The sequence below is a fragment of the Lacerta agilis genome, chromosome 8 (assembly GCF_009819535.1).
Source record: "Lacerta agilis isolate rLacAgi1 chromosome 8, rLacAgi1.pri, whole genome shotgun sequence".
NCBI classification, from domain to species: domain Eukaryota; kingdom Metazoa; phylum Chordata; class Lepidosauria; order Squamata; family Lacertidae; genus Lacerta; species Lacerta agilis.
In genome coordinates this window covers 5,380,424-5,393,930 of record NC_046319.1, presented here as the reverse complement: position 1 = coordinate 5,393,930, position 13,507 = coordinate 5,380,424, and the positions used below count along the sequence as shown (strand labels likewise).

Here is a 13,507-nt window from a genome sequence, read left to right as displayed (position 1 = left end):
TTCTGGCAGGTTCCTGCATGAAGTCCAGCAGAGTTCCACCACCAACAAGATGAGTGTGGAGAATCTGGCGACAGTGTTTGGGGTGAATCTCATCAGACCAAAGATGGAAGACCCTGCCACCATTATGAGAGGTGCAATGGGGCCGAGGGGTGGGGTGTTTGGATGAAATGAGGTGCCCCAAGTTTATCCAACAAGGTGCACCCCATTTTGCAAATGTCCACAACCTACATTTCTATATTATTAAATGAAGCTGATAGTGTATAGATCAGTGGTTCCCAATTGGTGGTCCTTGGGCCCCAGGGGTTTCCCGTAACCCACCCAGGGGGTCCATGGCACCATTCCCCCTGCCCCAGCCTTCTACCAAGCATGATCCTTTGTTGTGTTCCTTCCCCCCCGCCCCCCGCAGGCACTCCTCAGATCCAGAAGGTGATGTCAACCTTGATCAGCGACCATGCAAAGCTCTTTCCCATATCGAAAGACGTAGCACCTGCTCCGCCTCTGCAGAAGAGCGAATCCAATAAATCTCCAGTTCCTCGCAGCTCCGTTGGCTGGGATGCTGCCCAGAGGCCGCTCATGGCCAGGGCAGGGAACAGGACTCTACTGCGGCAAATCGTGAGCAGCCTTTATTATTATTAATTAAATTTGTACCCCACCTTTCCTCCAAGGAGCCCAAGGCTGCGTACATATTTCTCTCTCCCCCTTTTTATCTTCACAACCACCCTGCGAGGTAGGCAAGGCTGAGAGTGAGTGAGTGAATGAGTGGGCTGAGGTCACCCAGTGGGGTTCCTGTCCGAGAGGGAATTTGAACCCTGGCCTCCCAGGTCTCAGTCTGACACTCTGACCACTGCACCACACTGCCTCTACGTCTTTCTTTGTGGCCTCTGTGTCTTACCCATGTGCCTCAGGGTGTGTGGTGCACATTCATTTACATTCATTTAGTTGCTTACAGAAACGCTGAAGTGGCTCCCAAAATTCCCAGGCAGGAATGCTTTGATGGTGTTCCCTGCTTGGCAGGGGGTTGGACTGGATGGCCCTTGTGGTCTCTTCCAACTCTAGGATTCTATGATTCTCTAACGAAAAAGCAACATGAAATTTAACACAATGCGGTAGGCATATGAAAACAAATAAAGACAGACAGAGCGAGATGCAAGCAGAGTTTGCATTCCCCTTTTTTACACGCACAGCAGATATCTGGTGGCAGGCTTGTGTAAGACTCTCACTATTATACAATTCAGTCTGTCTTGTACATTCCTTGTAAGTTCCCTTGAATCCCTCTTAAAAGAATAAAGACGTCACGATCTTATTCAAAGTCCATAAAAGAAGTTTACTCACATCAGTTCACAGTTGGATTCCTGAAGGCATAGTTACAAATATCTACATGTGGATCTACCCCATATGGGGGGATGATCCCAGTGCTTCTGCTAGCTAGCTGGGAGCTAGCAGAGCAGTCCTAGCTAGAAGCTGGTCAAACGAAGAAGGAAGGGGGGGGAGAGAGGTGTGCTGCAGGACTCGTCCTTTTGTTACCTGGACAGGTAAGGTCACGCCCACCTTCTATCACATGCAAAGGAAGGATGCTCCAGCCAATGTAGGTCTTTCAGGACCTTACTCACCCTTTCTCAAAACTTAGAAGCCCTGAATGCTGCAACCTTTCTTCATAGGGGAGCCTCTCCACCCCCTTGATCATTTGGGTCACCCTTTTCTGAACCTTTCCCAGCTCTATAATGTCCATTCTGAAGTGAGGCGACCAGAACTGGATGTAGTATTCCACGTGCGATTGCACCAATTTGCCGGAAAAAAACAGCCCTGCCCTTCCAGTGTGTCTAGTTTGGCCTTGGCATTTGCTTGAACGTTTCTCTCTTTGCTTTCAGAAAGACGACCCTGACGTCTCCATCTCTGAATCGGCTGCCAGGTCAGCTCAGTCGGCAGAAGGTAACGGGGAGACATGGACAGAAGAGCCCAGGAAAAGGACACAGACACTACCGAGCAGGAAATGCTTTTCTTTCCTTTCCTCCAACAGAGGGAACCAAAGCACGGATGGAAATGAGATTTTCAACAGTGAATTTTGGTCCTCACCTTCCCCAGCCGGCCTGCAGCCTGTTTCTTCTACAGGTGCCCACAAAAGGACGCTCTCGGGGGGACTGTCCAAGTGGTTCAATCTCCCCCAGGCTTCCAACTCCCACACCCTCAGTGGTTCAGCGCTGGAAACGAGGAAGGAGGCCCACGATGAGAGACCATTGGACCAGATTAGTGAAATTTCAGGGCAGGGTTCTCCAATACATGACATTCCTCATCCTGGGCAAAACGGGGCAGTGGTTGCAAACCCCAGTCCTGAAAGCAGCGGCTGCCACTCGGAGGACCCCGAGGTGCTTAGGAAGATGATTGTGGAGCTGAAGGAGGAGATGGAGTCACAGAAAAAGGACTACGAAGAGCAAATTAGGAGGTAATGCAAATATCTCGGCTGAGTCTGTTTCTCTCTGAAGCTGATAGTTTTATTTTATTGTTTGTTTGTTTGTTTGTTTGTTTGTTTGTTTGTTTGTTTGTTTGTTCCCTTCCTATCCCACCTTTTTCTCCATGGAGCTCAAGGTACATGGTTCTCCTCCCATACCTCCTTTGATCCCCACAACAATAATATTCTCGGTGTGTGTGTTTGTTATTGTTATTGTTCGTTATAATAGTACAGTCATACCTCAGGTTACATCCGCTTCGGGTTACGTATTTTCGGGTTACGTACTCCGGTAACCCGGAAGTGTTTTTCAGCGCATGCGCAGAAGCGTTCTGCGCAGTTCGCGCATGCGCAAAGCGCGATTTTTGGGTTACGTACTTTTCGGGTTACGAACAGCAACCCGGAACCAATTAAGTACGTAACCCGAGCTACCACTGTATGTATTTTTTTGTATTTCATCTAATCCCAATGCCCTGCAGTCATCAAAAAGAATGCACATTCTCTCCTCCCCACCCCAGCAATTTCCCCAAAGAATTATGGAAAACAAGTGACATTTATATATCATTTCTTACTCCCATCAAATTGATCTCTTAATGGATAATCCTGCAAATACAGAATGTGGCTGTTTTCCGGGTGCTTGAACCATCTCCAGCATCCTTCCTGAGCTTTGGGCTCTCCTGATCTTGAGGACTCCCAACTTCCACCAGCCCCAGTGTCCACCCAGCCATCTTCCCATCATCTCCGGCATCCTAGGGCTGTGCTGGGCAAAGAAGATGCAAGTAGCAGCCCAAAGGAACCAGAGGGAGCGCCATGTTGAGGAAGGCAGAACAGTAATAATACCACAGAATGGCTGCGTCCATCTTCCATGCCCATACCTGCCAGTGCGCATATCTGCCCCGGCTGCCAGCAAACCACGCTACGCTGCTGGCAAGATGACATCTCCCATTCCGTGTATAGAAACTAAGTGGATTGGCAGTTGAAATTAGCTTCAGCGCTGGCAATGGTATAGTAGGCCCTGAGGGCGGCAGGGCAGTTTAAGGGTGCATGTGACAGGCCTGCTTTGATCTCCAACAGAATGGCCAAGGGCTCAGGAGGAAGGGCTGGGGAGAAGTGGGGAAAGCTATCGCTGAAATCCTCCCATCACCTGCCACCTGAGGCAGTTGCCTCACTCTCCTAACGGTAGGGCCAGCCCTGCCTGTTGACATCACTTCCCATTTTTCTTTTGCAGCCTCGAGAAGGAGAACTATGAGGTCTGGGCCAAAGTGGTAAGGCTGAACAAAGAGATCGAGAAAGAAAAGAATAGGTTTGCTGAGCTGGAAAGTAAGCTTCAGAGCGTCGAGCGTTCCCAGGCTGACGCTGAAAAGAAGAACAAACTTCTGGAGAACTCCATAAAGTCCATGATCCAATCGGCAACGAAAACTGACTAAGGGGAAGGGCCGCTCATTCTGAACAGAAACTAGCCGTGCTCCTTGCAGGGCAGGGGGGCGGCCAGAGGCTTTTCCAAGCACTGTGCCTGCCTTTCTTTCAATGGCCTGATGTGCTGGGTCACGAGTCAGGCCTGGTGGAGACTGGTGGGTCCCAGGCGGCTGATAGATGCTCTTAGTAAATGCTGGAGAGCTGCAACGTCCTCCCGCAGCCAACTCTCTTTGCAATAATAGCACAGCTGCCTCAGGCCATTTTGCTTCCTGACCCCCATTGATTAAACATCCCATTCTTGTGGCCAAATTGCAAGAGCTGCCACCCCAGCATTCTTTCACTTGCTGGCTTTTTGTGTGTGTTTTCATTCCATGTTGTATTTATTTTGCCAGGACAGTGTTCAGCCCTCCTTTTAATCCCGTTTGGCAATCTGGATTGCAGGACCAGGCATCGGGTTCCCATACCCCAACTCATGCAAATAAGAGAGCAACGAGGCTGGGTTTTTTGAGTTAAAACAGGCCACAACTTTATTGAATACAGATGAAAGAGGTTTGGCATCGGGCAGTCAAAATACTTCCAGTCTGCCCGCCAGAAGTGATGTGTGGTCAGTTCAGAGGGGGGTTCCTAAGACTTACATCAAATAGGGTGGCCCCCGCAGGGACTGCCGTCTGGGAGAGTGCCTTCAGTCCTGGCCCCCCTGGGCACGTGGACATGGCCACTCCCCCTGGATCTCTTTAAAGGGATACCCCAGCATTTGGAGGGGCAGGCGGAGACTACAACCTCCCCTCCATCCAAAACAAAGGATTGGCCCCAATGCCCAATCAGTTGTGACGATTGCTATGAGGTAGACGAAACCACCGGGTCAGTGCCAATTAGCCCGGTGGGCAAATTCCTACCCGGACCCTTAAAGAACGATGGCCACCGTAGTCACAGCAAAGTCGTTGACTATCGGCTTAAACCGAGTGTGCGTGGGCAGGGAAGAAAGCCGGCGAAGGAACAAACAGGTAGTTCCCCAGGTGTGGGCTGCTTAAATGGGCAAGGGGCAGATCCGAGGGAAGCCTACCTGCTCTGTTGGTTCTGCCCCTGGCACAGGCCAAGTCCCCAGCCTGCATCCCCATTAGCCAAAGCTGGGTGCAGGCTAGGATCCAGTTCCTGATAGGAAGGGCACCACTATCAGGAAGGGTAGTTCCAGTTGCCTCGCCCGGGCCCTGGTGAAGCCTCTGCCGTCCTGCAATGCCGCGGCATCAAAAAGGGTGAGCAGACTTGCTGCCTGAGGAAGAGCTGGATCAAGGCAGAGCTGAAAGGGACACAAAGGGTCCTTCGCCCCCCCTGCAACCTCCGTGATGGTGGCCTTGCGAGTCCAACAATTTATTTCCCATTCTAATTTTTGGGGCTGGCCACCCTGCTGCATGTCCCCTCCCAACCAACAACTTTGCCTGGGAGCAGTATCAACCCAGTTAGCTGTTGCCTTCTTGGGTTTGATGGTACGTTCTATTTTGTCCAAAACATCTGGCGCTTGGGGAAAGACTGCCCTGGACTGAAGGAGCCCCACAGAAACTTGACACTGAAAAGACTTTGTCTACTTTCACACTTTGGTGTTTTGTTCAGAGCTGAAAATGAAACAAAATGTTGCCCAGTTGTCAGATGAGCGAAGGTTACACACCTGAAGACAGTGTATTGAACCTTGAACCTTGAACTGTATCTTTTTTTAAATGAAGAAATGTGTGTGTGAAAATGTCCAGTTGTTGCAGACACTGGGTATGTGCCTTCAAGGCTTGGCTGGATAGCTTTAAGATATTCAGCAGCCCCAAAGAGCGGATTAAGGTTCTAGTCCTCTGGGAGTCTGACGGAGACACAAAACTGCTGAAGTGATGGAAAGATCCAACCTCAAAGTGGTTTCCTCCTATGCGGGAAGAAATACTGGCACATAAAATGATGGTTTCATCTCTGTATAAAGTCTCTGACAGTTTGTGTTCAAACAGTTCCTGAAATGCTCTATTCTGAGCCGAGAAACAGGGTTGTAGCAGGACACCATTTCACTGAGGGAGGAGAAATTCTCCAACAGCCTCGCAGGGTTCATGCTCACCATTTGGATTTCTTCCTTTTTCTTTTACTAAGGTTTTTTTCCAGTGGAGTTGACAGGAACCCGCAGGGACAGAGGCATTCCTAGGACAAGGAACTGTATTGGCACCCTCTGTGAGAATACCACTTCTCCCTGTTTCGATTTTGCTGCAATAGCAGCTGTGTGTCACCAGAACAAGGGACCCTAGTTTGGGAGCAGCAGAGGCTGAATGGCCACCTTTCAGGGGTCCTCTAGCTGTTATCCCTGCACTTCAGGGGATCGGACCAGGTGACCCATTGGGTCCCTTTCAAGTCTACACTTCTGTGATCCTATGCACCACCTGGTTAGCGCTCCATGCACTTTGTGTAGGTGAATAGGTTTGACAGCCGCAAGCCTGTAAGAGGAAGACATCAAGGCAGCGTGGTGTAGTGGTTAAGAGCGGTAGACTCGTAATCTGGTGAACCGGGTTCGTGTCTCCGCTCCTCCACATGCAGCTGCTGGATGACCTTGGGCTAGTCACACTTCTTTGAAGTCTCTCAGCCCCACTCACCTCACAGAGTGTTTGTTGTGGGGGAGGAAGGGAAAGGAGAATGTGAGCCGCTTTGAGACGTAGTGAAAAGCGGGATATCAAATCCAAACTCTTCTTCTTCTTCTTCTGGTGATGAAGAGTTAACAGCAACTGGCTTTGCTCACATTTCAAAACATTTTCCCTAGCAGGCCAACAGCACGTTTTTTCCCCCTGACGCACGAGAACTTGCCTGTGCGGCAAAGGGCTCTGAGACCAGGCCAAGTGGGTGTTCGTTTAGCATAAGCTGAGAAATTTCACCACTTCCTCTGCAAATAGGCCTGTAGGAAAACGTGTCTGTTTCTAAAGAGCGGCACTAACCTCTTTGAATTATTTCTGCTCCCCCCCCCCCTCTTAAAATCCACAGGGTTTATAAGAATCGTATGCAGAGAGTTTATTTGCAGCCAGAAGGTCAAGGCAGTGGGAAGTTTGAACTGCTAATGGTTATTATATTTATAGAGAGGTCATCCCTTGGGGCCAGTGACCTTCCTGAAACTTGCACTACAACATCTGGTAGATGAAAACATGCCCTCCAACGCTGAGGATCTTGCATGTACTGGGCCTGTTTTCTCAGGGAATTGTCACAGCTGCTGGTATATGGAGCAAATCTTTAGATTGCAGCCTTCCTCAACCTGGTGCTCCCCAGATGTTTTGGTTGATGCATGGAGCTGAAGTATAAAACATCTGGAGGGGTGCCACATTGGGAAAGGTGCTTTAGAGCATATTCCCCAGGCCTCTCCCCTCCTGATAAGCTGTTTCAATTTATTAATTAATTTCATGAAATGTATACACTGCTTAATTGTATGTGGGGGGGGGGGAACCACACATACAGAAAGCAGTTTACAAGATAAAGCAACAAAACAATCTAGAAGAAAAAATAACAGCAGCAATTTAAGACTTTCCAAAAGTTAAAATAACAATGGACTAAAAGGGACGTGGGTGGCGCTGTGGGTTAAACCACAGAGCCTAGGGCTTGCCTATCAGAAGGTTGGTGGTTCGAATCCCCGCAACGGGGTGAGCTCCCATTGCTCATTCCCAGCTCCTGCCAACCTAGTAGTTTGAAAGCACGTCAAAGTGCAAGTAGATAAATAGGTACCACTCCGGTGGGAAGGTAAATGGCGTTTCCGTGTGCTGCTCTGGTTCGCCAGAAACGGCTTAGTCATGCTGGCCACATGACCCGGAAGCTGTATGCTGGCTCCCTCGGCCAGTAAAGCAAAATGAGCACCGCAACGCCAGAGTCGTCCACGACTGGACCTAATGGTCAGGAGTCCCTTTACCTTTTAAAAGCATATTAAAACTCGCAACAACTTTCTAAACAGTGTGGTACCTCAGAAGTCAAACGGAATCCGTTCCAGAAGTCCATTCGACTTCTAAAATGTTCGGAAACCAAGGTATGGGGCTTCCGATTGACTGCAGCAAGCTGCTGCAGCCAATCAGAAACCACAGAAGCTGCATCGGATGTTCGGGTTCCAAATAATGTTCACAAACCGGAACACTCACTTCTGGGTTTGTGGCGTTCGGGAGCCAAAACGTTAGACTCGCAAGGCGTTTGGAATCCAAGGTACGACTGTAGCTAGGTAGGCTTGTCTAAATAAAAATGTTTTTATCAGGCACCTGCCTGATATCAATCGGCAGAGAGTTCCAGAGTGCAGATGCCGCCACACTTAAAGATCGGCTCTTGCAAATGCAGAGCAAGTATCTTGAGACTCCCAATCTTTACCTAATGGTCCACATGCAGCCTGGTGACTTCAACCTTTGCCTTATCTGCTATCAATAGTAAATTGGCATTTTGTGTGCATTGCAGGCCTGGCCTCCATATGCCTCAAAGTGAGAAAGAAGTGAAAATAAAACTGTCAGTATCACAATGCCGTTTCACAGATCTATGGTGCAACCATACTTGGAATACTGTGTACAGTTCTGGCCACCTCGCCTCAAAGCAGATATTGCACGGTTGGAAAAGGGCAGCCAAAAGGATCATCGAGGGAGTGGAGCAGCTCCCCTAGGAAGAAAGCTTGCAGCATTTGGGACTTTTAAGTTTTGAGCTGGAGAGGGTTTCTCCCTCTCTCAGAACACTAGAACCCATGGACACCCAAGGAAGCTGAATGCTGGAAGATTCATGACAGATATAAGAAAGGGCTTCCTCACACAGCAGAGAGTTAAACAATGGAACTGTCTCCTGCAGAAGGCAGGGATGGCCACCAACCTACATTTATGGTTGTTTAGTCGTTCAGTCGTGTCCGACTCTTCGTGACCCCATGGACCAGAGCTCGCCAGGCGCTCCTGTCTTCCACTGCCTCCCGCAGTTTGGTCAGACTCATGTTGGTAGCTTCGAGAACACTGTCCAACCATCTCATCCTCTGTCGTCCCCTTCTCCTTGTGCCCTCCATCTTTCCCAACATCAGGGTCTTTTCTGGGGAGTCTTCTCTTCTCATGAGGTGGCCAAAGTATTGGAGCCTCAGCTTCAGGATCTGTCCTCCCAGTGAACACTCAGGGCTGATTTTCTTCAGAATGGATAGGTTTGATCTTCTTGCAGTCCATGGGACTCTCAAGAGTCTCCTCCAGCACCATAATTCAAAAGCATCAATTCTTCAGCGATCAGCCTTCTTTATGGTCCAGCTCTTACTTCCATACATCACTACTGGGAAAACCATAGCTTTAACGGACCTTTGTTGGCAAGGTGATGTCTCTGCTTTTTAAGATGCTGTCTAGGTTTGTCATTGCTTTTCTCCCAAGGAGCAGGCGTCTTTTAATTTTGTGACTGCTATCACCATTTGCAGTGATCATGGAACCCAAGAAAGTAAAATCTCTCACTGCCTCCATTTCTTCCCCTTCTACTTGCCAGGAGGTGATGGGACCAGTGGCCATGATGTTAGTTTTTTTGATGTTGAGCTTCAGACCATATTTTGCGCTCTCCTCTTTCACCCTCATTAAAAGGTTCTTTAATTCCTCCTCAATTTCTGCCATCAAGGTTGTATCATCAGCATATCTGAGGTTGTTGATATTTCTTCCGGCAATCTTAATTCTGGTTTGGGATTCATCCAGTCCAGCCTTTCACATGATGAATTCTGCATATAAGTTAAATAAGCAGGGAGACAATATACAGCCTTGTCGTACCCCATTCCCAATTTTGAACCAATCAGTTATTCCATATCCAGTTCTAACTGTTGCTTCTTGTCCCACATAGAGATTTCGCAGGAGACGGATGAGGTGATCAGGCACTCCCATTTCTTTAAGAACTTGCCATAGTTTGCTGGATGGCCACCAACCTACATAGATGGTTTTAAAAGAGGATTAGAGGAGAAGGCTATCCATAATGGCTACAGTCTGCTTTCACATTCAGAGGCAACAATGCTTCTGAATCCCAGTTGCTGGAAGGGGAGGCAAGAGGCTTCTTGTGCTCGGATCCTGCTTGCAGGTTTCCCATGGGGGCATCTGGGTGGCCACTTTGAGAACAGGATGCTGGACTAGATGATCCAGCAGGTTCTTCTGATGTTCTTATGCTGCTATTGGTGGCCATAAAAAGCGGCACCAGGGTCTTCCAACTTGCAGAAAGTGCTCCGTCCGAATTTGGACCTGCCTGCACATTTCGACATTCAGAATCTGGGTGTAGGTGTGTGTGTGGGGGTGGAGAGAGGCTGTATTCTAGGCGGTGCTATCAACTGCAGCAGCTGGTGAAGCTTGTGAAAATAGGACTTCTATAACCCTTGAATCAATACACAACAGGACTTATCGCATGTAAAAACGCGGTGCGATATTTCAGCCCTCTTGACACGACGTGCCGATGACGGGAACTGGGGAGGAGGGAATTTGGCTTTATTTACAAATCAAAGGCATGGCTATGGGCAGCGCGTGTGCCCCGAACATACCGGTAGCTAATTTATTTATGGGCTCATTGGAAGAAAGGTTCCTTTTCAATAATCAGTCAATCCCTTCTTTGAAGATATAATATTCTATAAGAGGTTTGTAGATGATTTATTTTTGGTCTTTAAAAATGTCGACAGGATTAACAGCTTCTTTACGTGGTGTCAAGACATGCACCCTAGCATTAAATTCACAACTCAACATCATAGTCAACACATTACCTTTTTGGATACAATAGTATATCAAGACAACAGGAACAGACAGATCTTCCTATCTACACTATAGATCATTTCATCTGTTTCACTTGAAAAGCAACTTTCTGTATGGTCAATTTTTGAGAATCAAGAGAAACTCAACGTCTGTTGAGGATTACAAAGCAAACAGTAACCAAATGGCACAAGAGTTCGCAGCGTTTTCAGTTTGATTTATAAGTTATATATATACTTGTTTAACTCGTCACATAGCTTTTTAGGGGTTCTCACCCCGAATTTTTTGGATTTGAGTTTAGTTCAGTTTGGGTTTATATCCTTATAGTATCTCCATCTCGTTTCAGGGATTGTCACGGCTGATTTCTTTATACTTTTTTGGACTAGATGATCTAGCAGGATCTTCTGTGATGTTCTTATGTTGCTATTGATGGCCATAAAAAGCGCCACCAGGGTCTTCCAGCCTGCAGAAAGTGCTCCGTCCGAATTTGGACCTGCCTGCACATTTCAACATTCAGAATCTGGGCATAGGTGTGTGTGTGGGGGGGGAGAGGCTGTCTTCTAGGCGGTGCTATCATCTGCAGCAGCTGGTGAAGCTTGTGAAAATTGGACTTATCACGTGTAAAAACGCGGTGCGATATTTCAGCCCTCTTGACACGACGTGCCGATGACGGGAACTGGGGAGGAGGGAATTTGGCTGTGCAAGCCCCTGCTGGCTGGCTTGTTGCTGCATCCAGAGAGATATTTTCCACAGCTGGAGCGGGGTGGTGGTGGGGGGATCGGGTTCATTTCTTATTAAAGAAACTAGGACACACGTGAGAGAATTTGGCATCGGCTTCCCTCAGCATGAGTTGTTGCTAATTTTCCTCTTCCCTGGCAACCTTCGGAAATTCCTTTTTTAAAAAAATGAAATGAAATAGGGTGCCTTTTTTTTTTTTTTGCTTCTGGTTCACTCTTTCCTCTTCGACCTCCATTTTGTTTCCCCCGCCTTGACTTCTGAGCCCAGTTTACACAGCATTGTGGGCGGCATCCTCAACCAGGTGGAGCTCGTGCCTTCACTTCTGACCTCTGCACAGAACATCTTAACATCAGAACCGAGCTAGCGCATGGGGAAACGGCCCCCTGGGAATGAGATAAGGCCGTGGATCTGGCTGCGTCTGCTATCCCAGTGCTGTCGTTGCACTGAGGTAAGCAACACCCTTCAGTACGTTTGTATGTGAGGGTTTGGAAACTTGGGGGGCGCAAAACAGGAAGCTTCTTCCACTCGAGTGTCACCAGGACCTTGGCAGGGAGTCAAGATCCTTGTGGAAAAGTTGCAGGCTCCCATGTTATCGCACGAGTGTTGCTCACATCTTCCTTTCATGTGTAAAGGCCTCATAAGGAGCTGAACAGAAGACCTGGTCTACCACACACATGAGGCAGAATGAGTGGACTATTCCATTTCAAATGTCAGGGGGGGGGCACTGGTTCTGAATGTGCTCTCTTATCAACAAGAACTCCCTGGCAGTAAAAATAAATAAATAAATGCGTTTTGGAGAAAGGTTCCAGCCAATTTCCTGTTGTGCTAGTTCTTTTAAAAAAAAAAAATCATGGGGAGTTTTTTCAGCCCAGAGAGAATATTCACAAATGTGATTTTGCAACTCCACCTCACATTTGAAAGTGTGCCGGTCAATTCCTCAATGTCATCACTCCAGCGCCACATCAGAACACCAGAAGAGCCTGCTGGATCAGGCCAATGGCCCATCTAGTCCAGCACCCTGTTCTCACAGTGGAAAACCAGAGGCCTATGGGAAACCTGCAAGGAGGGCGTGAGCACCAGAGCCCTCTCCCCTCCTGAGATTTCCAGCACCTGATATTCAAAAGTATTGTTGCCGTCAGTATCCTCCGTGAATTTGTCTAATCACCTTTTAAAGTCATTGGTGGGAGTAAGTTCCATCGTTTAACCATGCACTGCATAAAGAAGTCGTTTTTCAGCCCATGAGTTCTAGTGCCATGAGAGGAGAGAAAAAATTAATGCACATTCTCCATGCCATGCCTCATTTTATAAACTTCTATCATGTCACCTCTTACTCACCTTTTCTCTAAACTTAAAAGTCTCAATGCTGCGACCGTTCTTCACCGGGGAGCATTACAGCATTAGTCAGTGAGTCGTTTTATTCGCTAGGGAGCAATAGCATTCACTAGAGAGTCATAGCCAGGCATAGGCAAACTCAGCCCTCCAGATGTTTTGGGACTACAATTCCCATTATCCCTGACCAATGGTCCTGTTAGCTAGGGATCATGGGAGTTGTAGTCCCAAAACATCTGGAGGGCTGAGTTTGCCGATGCCTGGTCATAGCATTAGAGAGGGAAGGAAAGTGATTCAGAGAATCATTATATCTTTGAAAATGTAGAATCGTGGAGTTGGAGGGGACCTAAAGAATCATCTAGTCCAACCCACTGCAATGCATGTGAGGACGATTTCTTAGCAGTTTCTATATTCTGGGCCTGTCACTATCAGTGAAGACTTGGAATCATAGGGGGCCACCCCTCGACAGCCACAGCTGGATTATTTTCAAAACATTAACCTCAGCGACCAGTTCATTTGCTCCGAGTGAAACGGCTTGCTTTTTCTTTTGCAGGAATATTCAGAGCAAGACCTGGAAGGGCCTCTTGACAATGGGTCCAAGTCCTCACTCCACTCTCCACATGACTGCAAATATGTGCCAAACCTGGAGATATCAGGTGCCTTAATTCCAGTGCAGCGATACAGAGAATGAAGACTATAGACGCAAGAAGTTAGCAAGGCCTGTTCTGACACATATTAGTAGCAAGCAGCACTGCTTCCCTTCTGCTGCGGTTTGGTTTCCATTTAAAACTACTCTAGCCTTGCTGTCCACGGTGGCCACATTTAACATATGATTATTTAACTAATGGCAATGTTATTGTGTCCCTCCACATTTCAACGCAAATGA

General features: G+C 47.9%; 1 protein-coding gene across 2 annotated transcripts in view; it reads left to right on the top strand.

The window, feature by feature from the left end:
* ARHGAP25 (Rho GTPase activating protein 25) overlaps positions 1-4,348 on the top strand; it is a 28,248-nt gene extending 23,900 nt beyond the window's left edge. The window contains exons 5-8 of one of the 2 annotated variants that reach the window (XM_033159167.1): positions 10-131; positions 407-612; positions 1,869-2,440; positions 3,672-4,348. In XM_033159167.1, coding sequence (XP_033015058.1) covers positions 10-131; positions 407-612; positions 1,869-2,440; positions 3,672-3,870 — 1,099 coding nt within the window. In that variant the 3' untranslated portion in view covers positions 3,871-4,348. The remainder of the gene's footprint in view (positions 1-9; positions 132-406; positions 613-1,868; positions 2,441-3,671) is intronic. The other variant, XM_033159166.1, reaches the window with a different exon arrangement.
* Positions 4,349-13,507: the final 9,159 nt, after the last annotated feature.